The sequence below is a fragment of the Vitis vinifera genome, chromosome 6, assembly GCF_030704535.1.
Source record: "Vitis vinifera cultivar Pinot Noir 40024 chromosome 6, ASM3070453v1".
NCBI classification, from domain to species: Eukaryota; Viridiplantae; Streptophyta; class Magnoliopsida; order Vitales; family Vitaceae; genus Vitis; species Vitis vinifera.
In genome coordinates, this window is record NC_081810.1 from 22,341,748 (window position 1) to 22,349,744 (window position 7,997).

Genomic DNA, 7,997 nt, shown 5'->3' on the forward strand with positions numbered 1-7,997 from the left:
AAATTCATTCTAAGGTGGGGATTGACCTCCAATCACTTCTCAAGGGTTCCCAAAGGAACAAATGGACCATGAGAAAAGAGATAGGTGTCTCGGTAACTCGAGGATTGGATGTACCAAAATTTCTTGAGGATGTACCCATGGTTGCAAAGTTCGTTTCGGGGTGGGGAACAATACCTCCAAACATTTCCCAAGAGTCTCTTAAGGAACATATGGACCATGAGAAGAGAGATAGGGGTCTTGTTAGTCTAAGGATTGGATGTACCAAATTTTCTTAAGGATGTATCTAATGTTGCAAAATCAGTTTTAGGGTGGGGAACGACCTTCAATCATTGCCCGAGGTCCCCAAATAAATAAATGGACCATGAGAAGGGAGATAGGGGTCTTGGTAACATAAGGATTGGATATACTAAATTTTCTTAAGGATGTACCAAATTTCCTTAAGAATGTACTTAAGATTTCAAAGTCTGTTCCAGGGTAGGGATTGATCTCTAATCACTTCCCAAAGACTTTTAAAGGAATAAACGGACTATGACCAATAAGATAGGGCTCCCAATAGCTCAAGGATTAGATGTACCAAATTTTTTTAAGGATGTACCAAATTTCGTTAAGAGTGTACCAAATTTTGTAAAGAAAATACCAAATTTTGTAAATGATGTGTTAAGGGTTCCAAAGTCTGTTCCGAGGTGGGAAACGACTTCCAATCACTTCTTGAGGGTCCCTAAAAGAATAAATGGACTATGGAAAAAGAGATAACTGTCTTGTTAGCCAAAGGATTGGATGTACTAAATTTTTTTAAGGATGTACCTAGGGTTCCAAAATTCATTCTAGGATAGGGAACGACCTTAAATCATTTCCCGAGGGTCCCTAAAGAACAAACGAACCATGGGAAGGAAGATAGGGGTCTTGATAGCTTTAGGATTGGATATACCAAATTTTCTTAAGGATATACCTAGGGTTCCATGGTTCGTTCCAAGGTTGGGAACGACCTCTAATCCCTTCCCAAGGGTCCTTAAAGGAATATATGGACTATGAGAAGGAAGAAAAAGGTTATGGTTTCCCTAAGAATGGATGTACCTATTTTTATCAAGGATATACCTAGGGGGGAGGACCTCTAATCATTTATTAAGGGTCCCCAAAGGAATATATAGGCAATGATAATGAAGATAGGGGTCTTGGTTCCCTTAGGAATGAATATACTTGTTTTTCTTAAGGATTTACCTATTTTTTATGAAATTAATATAAAAAGTTGAATACAATTTTTTTTTAATGGAAAAATATATTTTCTTTTATATTTTATTTTAATTAAAAATTGAAGATTTTAACCAAAAAAAGAAGAAGTGAAATCCACGATCAAGTTAAAACCAAATATATATATATATATATATATATATATATATAAAAGCACCATCACTTATTGTGATTTTGATATGATAAATTTAAAATAAAAATAAAAATAATATAAAAATAAAATAGTATTACAAAGTTCTAAAAAACTTATGTATTTTTTGGTGATGTATAGTTACATGATTTCCCCTAGAATTAAACTTCGATTCAGGCATGATTGGACACTGCTTATGGGACTGACCATGGTAAGGTGGCCCTACTGACATAAAAGAAAGTGAATTATAATTCATATTAGCGAGTAGTGTGGAGTAGTCTCAAGAATGATCCTATGATCTTCACATAAAGAGTGAAAGAGGTTGGACTATTATTCGTTTCCTATTAGTTCTAAGGCTCTTAATTTTCCTACTTGGTTTTTTATTTCAGTCTTATATTTTTGTGAAAGCATCTCTTGCTTTCTCAAAATATACCCTTGTATACTTGTCTATGTATACCTTGTCATTTATAAAAATTATACAAAATCTTTTACCACCTTTAGTCATTATATTTTTTAAATCTCCTAAGTAACTAAAAATTAGACTTTGCAGCTTTGATTATCTTTCCATAGTTTTACATGTTTTCTTTGTGGATTTAGATTTCAAACCTAATTCACATTTTCTATGGTTTTCTAGAGAAAGTTTAAGAATCAAGCCAATATTTACTTTTTTTCTTGATATATAAATAGTTTATATGTCCTAGTTTACCATGCCGCATATTATAAAAATCAATCAAGCAAAAGTAGGATTATTAATAATAATAATTTTAAAAATGTTCAACATATGTAAATAGACCTTGATTACAATATCCCTTTCTCAATAATTACATTATTTTTAGTTAACATACAACTTTATTTGATTCAAACAAGATCCTTACCTTTTCTTTCTTATGTAGAGAAACTAATACCAAATTCCAAGGAGTATTTGACCCATGAAGGACACTGTTTAAGGCCAGTCCCTAAGGTTAGCTTGAGGAGAACTTTCCCTTTACTAGTCATAGGAGAAGAGATATAATAGTCCATGAATGTTTGTTCCTCACCTTCTTGTAATATAGTTTAGGAAGTGAATGCACTTCTACTTCCATATATGTGCCACATAGTCCCGCCTTGTCCTTTACATTGACCTAGTCCTTTACATTGGTGACCATGATGTCCAGGGGATTTCATTATATACAACTGAGTTGAGACTAATGTGGATAATAGTTTCCTTATATCTTATAAAGAAAATTGTTGGGAAATTGCATTAAAGGAATTTGTAGGAAAAGTACATGTGTAAAGAGTGAATATACCAATTCCACATAAGAAAGGAATGAGAACATAATCCCCATGAGCTATATCACATAGGTGATGTGGGATTGAAATATGCACTCTCATTCCCTTGTGAGGCTTAGAAAGTGGAGTCCAATATATACCACATAAGATTCTCATTCCTTTCCACTGTGGGATTGGAATATGTACTACTCTTCACACATGCACTTTTCCAACACATCGAACCTTTGGATGCTAAAAAAAAAAAAAAAAAAAAATTCAATCTTCCCTATCCCCATTATTGTAAAGGGAACTCAAAACTTACTAACATTGGATGCTTAAAACCTACAAATATTAGATGCTGACTTTTGGACTGGTGAAAACTTTCAGCCCCCATTGTTGTAAGAAATCATATCCCCTGTCATCTTCTAAAACTGCAGCTAGGTTACTTATTTTTGTTCTAGCTTGAGAGAGTCTCTAGCACTGTCCCCATTAATGGTGGAACTTCCTTGTAAATGAAGGAACTGCAGGATCTTTGACTCATTCATGCTTCTTAAATTCACAGGATAAATTCTCTGTAAACATATCCTTTGGTGCTCTTTCCCCTTCTGACTGATGGCCTTTGGAAGCCACTAAGAATAAAAAGGATAAATTGGAGGTGGATCTTATATGAAATGATTTTTAACATTTAGTGCTGAAAAAGTATTCAATATGGGTGGCCATCAATTAGGTGATCCTGATACAAAGGAAAATATTATAACTGAACATTCATATATCACATAAGAATAAAAGAAGACTGAAAAAGTCCAAAGTTGAGAAGTGATTAGTAACAAACCTTGTTGGAGAGGTTTTTATCTTTCCAAATCAGAAAACTCTCCAAGAGCCAGTGAAATAAAAACCAAAAACCATAAAATACAACACATTGAAGAATGGTCCTAAATAAAGCACACAAAACCCACTTGGTTATTGCTGTCAACACATCATCTTACTGTATGGATTCTATGTTCTTGCTCAGCTCTTCCAGCTTCTTCATCCTCAGTCTTTCACTTTCACTCACCAGCTGATCAGTGGTTCATCAAAAGGGGGAAAAGAAAAAGAGAAAAATAAAAATAAAAATAAAAATGAGAAGAGCATGTAAAAATACAAATGAAATTGGAATCAAAGTAGAATGCTTTACCTCCATTAATTTGGTGACTAGTTGAGCTTTTTCTTTGTTTTTCTCATTGAAAGCCTCAAGAGCTTCTTTGTATTCTTTCTCCTGTTACCAATAAACTCCTTAGAAATTCTTAGTATGCATATGAATTGTGAAATCTCCAAGGTTCAGGAGTTCTTCACTGAGGAAGTAAAATCATTGCATCATGTTCTACATAGCATTTAAAGGCGAAATTGGTTGTATTACAATTGACTAATTACAGTAGTCAACCCCTGTCTGATGAATATCCTAATAATCTGACATTCAAGAACTATAAAAGCATTATGGCCTAGTGGGAAATGCTATGGAAAACACAATGCAATGGTTCATTTCCACAGGAAAATCATGAAACTTTTAATCAATAGTATCATAATCAAGCAGCAAAAGACAATCATAATGATTCACCTTCTTCTGGCAACCCTGTCCCAGCGGCCTTAATTCTCGGTTAACTGCATCAATCCTTTTACGTATGATGGCAACTTCCTTCCTCATTGGATCACTGAGAGCTTCAAGCTCCTAATAGATTTTGGTTTTGATTTTAAGTGAAGCAAGCAAATATCTCATCATTAACAAGTTAAACATGATAGTTAGACACAAAAACACAATGACTTATGATTGAAATGGACAGATAGATTAATTCATATATGAAAGTGATAATTAGGACCTTGAATATAGAACTATTGCAGATGAAGAGAAAAGAAAACCAGTTACACTGCAATTGGTTTTACTTTCTTTAATTGCATGAAGAGGGAACAGAACTCTGCAGTTAGCTTACCAGTCCCAAATAATTATGAAAGCATAAGTTTTCTTTTCTTTTCTTTTCTTTTCTTTCCCATGTTACCTCTGGAATCAAATAGAGGGGAGAATCATAAATTCTTTAAAATTAAACTAAAACATAGATATATGCCAGTGGTGTTGTTTTCCCAATTCCAAACTGATTAACCTACTTCATCTACACCTACTAAAATCGGTTTGAATTGATGTAAGCTTTTTCAAGTAGAAGATAGCATGATCTTATGGCTAAGCCTATCAACTTACCTCTCGAATCTCTGCCAAGCGTTTAGTTTCTTCTTCAACACGACCCAGCTGAGCCTGAACCCTCTCTCTGACCTCCATCTTCTTCCTTTCGATCTCTTCTTCCTTCGCCCGAAAAGCAGACAAAGCTGATCTTGACATCTCCTCATCCTTGTCATCGGTTAATGGGCTACCGTTGTAGCTGATGACTCCAGAGTTCTTTACTTTCTGCATCTGTGACTGTTGCTGCTCCACTATCTGTCTCTGTGTAGTCATGGCTGCTCAAACAAGCCCCTTCTTCTCTTCCTTGCAATTCCCTTATCTTCTCTCAGCTTTTGCTTTCTGCCTTAGGAATGATGACTCTCTTTCCCCTGTTACCGGTGCTTATAAACAAAGCTAGCTTTGATGAATGTATAAGACCAACTAGCTTTCTTTACAACAAAAATTACTATCAGATGAAATGACCAAACACCCTATCTTACTTTATCATCATAAAGTTAAGAGAGGACTCTGCCTTTGTTGAATGAAATATTTTTCTGTTGAAAATCTCAAATCTTCTTTCCACTGTTACCTGAATACTAACTTAATAAACCCCATCACAACTTCTCCCATTGAGGTACTTTAACTCTGCAGTATAAAGAACAACATCAGTAAATTCAATGTGGACTTCTTACCTGTAGTTTTTTCTTCCCAATTCTTTTTTTAATGCAAACTTGGTGAAGGATCAAAATGGGCCTCTTTTGGTCAGACAGCTATTTTCTTAAGTTGGTATCTTGGCAAATTCAGCCAACAGCTATAGTTCTCGCCAGTAGAGCAAATTCAAATGTATAAACAATGGTTCTACCTTCTAATACGTGATTGTGTTTGTTTGTAGGGTCTTTTGAAGAGATCGTTAAACATGGGGTGTCAATAAATTCTAAAATACCTAAAATACTTTCTTTTTCCTTGAGATTTTATGTTGGTTTGATTCATATAGATGATATTAATTTGTTGAAGTGTCCTAAAGAGTATTGGTAAATCCTCTTTTTTGCTTAAAGAAGGGTGCTTGAATTCCAAGTTTGTTTGTGGAGTGGACAGTAAGGGCTTACCTACACTACACAGATATGTAAGAGAGCCTTAGGGGACAAGACAGAGTAGGAGAGAAGGGCTGCAGCTAACTGCCTTTATCATATATCATTACCCTTCCAGCTTGGGCTTATAAGAAAGAATCTCTACTTTTTATCTTTTTAATTTTCTATCTCTTGCTGGGATACTTTTGGGGGTGTTTGGGTACCAAGAAAACGTGTTCATCTACCCTTGGTAGTTTCTAATTTTCTTACCATCTTGGGTGAACTTTGTTGTCCAGTGGGGTCTCAAGTGCAGTAGCTTCATGCATAATCCGAAGGTCAAGTGACTGATATATAGGCCTTTTTAGGCAATTTGAGTATGTGTGATCTTTTGGTTTTAAATTTTTGACCGGTGCAGGAAACATTGTTATGACCAAAAGCAAATGAGGAATTTTTCTTCTTTGCTTCCTTTTGGATTCATTTGGTTTGCAACGATTGTGAGAGAAAACAAAGGAAAATGAATAATTTGTCCGTTGAAATTTTGAATTTGATGGTATATTTGAGATTTACGGTTTGTTTGGAAAGAGTTTTTGAAAATAATTTTTAAAAAATAGTTAATTTTTTTTTTTTGTTTTGAAACTTACAATGTTATTAATTTATTTTTTATATTTTTAAATATGTTTTAAAATTATATTTTGTACGTCGTGTTTTTGTTTTTAATTATTTTTTATATTTATATAATTATTTTTTTATAAAAAAATAAAAGAATGTTTTCTAAAAACACTATTTTCTGAATAAAAACTATTTTTTAGTTTTTTTTATTGTCAAATATGTTAACGGATTTAAAAAATAATTACCAAACCCGACCATAATTTTCTTTCTATTTTCCATCTGAAGCTACCAGCAAATATGAATGCTGGTACCCATTTTCCATATCCTCAAGACATGGGGGAAAGGCAGCAGATTGTGTGATCTTTCTGATACAACTGATGCATCAAACAAGAGCTTTTTCTGCTTGTGGGTGATAATCCACTTTTTGTTTTCCTAATTGATTTTGCTTGTACCCCACCTTGATTTACTCAATAGATTTAGAGGTTCCCAATATTGGGGTGTCTACTTTGTGGGGCACTCTTAGTGTTTGAAATTCAAAAAACCTGTGCAGGTTGCTGGGGAACTCATAGGCTGAGATGGGAATGCTCGGTCTCCATGATTACTTGGCCAGCCTTGTCTTCCCTTTTGCCACTGCCAAATCATAATGCCAACTCTTTTTGTGGTGATGGGGCCATGGCAGACTAAGGGGCCAGCATGGTTCTACACTTGGGGTTGGACCAAATAACCTCCCAAGTCCCAACTGCCATCAGGGCACTTTCTCATACTACTTTGCTACCCATAGTTTGGACCCAATTGCTTCTTAAATGTGTTGCTTTCTAATATGCCTAGCTAGGTTACATAGTTGCACTCAAATTGATTTCTTAAGTGTGGTATTACTCTCTGAAACGACTAAAGAGCAGGTTTGGAAGTGATTCTCTTTTAAATTACTTTTATTTGTAATGTATTTATTAGTAGTTTTCGAGTCAAAATATTTTTAAAGAAAATTTTTAAGCTATGTTTAATTTGTATAAAATTTTAAGAAAAAAGAAATAAATAAATTTAGAGTCAATAGTTTTTTTTATACTTCAAACCGTTTCACCTATTTTAATTCATTTATATAAAAATTAAATAATTTGAATATATATATACTTTTAACTAATTTTAATTGTCTTTGATTTGCATTTGTAGTGAACATGAAGTTAGTATCTAGATATAATTTTTTTTTAAAAGTGTTTTAATAGTATTTGTGGTGATATATTTTATGATAAAAGTTTTTTTTGGAAGGTTCATGAATTACTTCAACGATCATCTAAGGCCTGTTTGGTCATGTTTTTTCAAACTTTAAAAAAAAAAAACTATTTTAAAGTTAATAAAAAATAATTTTTAAAACAAGTTTATTGCCAAACCGACTATATTTTTAAAAATTGGTGAAAACAACTTTTACTTGTTTTTTAAAATTATTTTCTATTTCACTCTTTTTTTTAATTCTTTTTCTAAGAACAACAATCAAATATGTTAAAAAATTTAAACA

The 7,997-nt window shown here is 33.4% G+C and overlaps 1 protein-coding gene across 2 annotated transcripts; it reads right to left on the reverse strand.

The window, feature by feature from the left end:
- Positions 1-3,360: 3,360 nt before the first annotated feature.
- LOC100243168 (uncharacterized) lies at positions 3,361-5,348 on the reverse strand. 2 transcript variants are annotated; one of them, XM_002267606.5, is made up of 4 exons: positions 4,854-5,326; positions 4,221-4,331; positions 3,801-3,881; positions 3,361-3,683 (listed from the first exon to the last, which is right to left on the reverse strand). In XM_002267606.5, exons 1-4 carry the CDS (start codon positions 5,103-5,105, stop codon positions 3,609-3,611), a joined length of 519 nt encoding a protein of 172 aa, XP_002267642.1. In that variant the 5' UTR covers positions 5,106-5,326; the 3' UTR covers positions 3,361-3,608. The 2 variants fall into 2 exon arrangements, with proteins under 2 accessions (XP_002267642.1, XP_059593628.1); XM_059737645.1 differs by having other exon boundaries at positions 3,361-3,881; positions 4,854-5,348.
- Between the last annotated feature and the right edge of the window lie 2,649 nt (positions 5,349-7,997).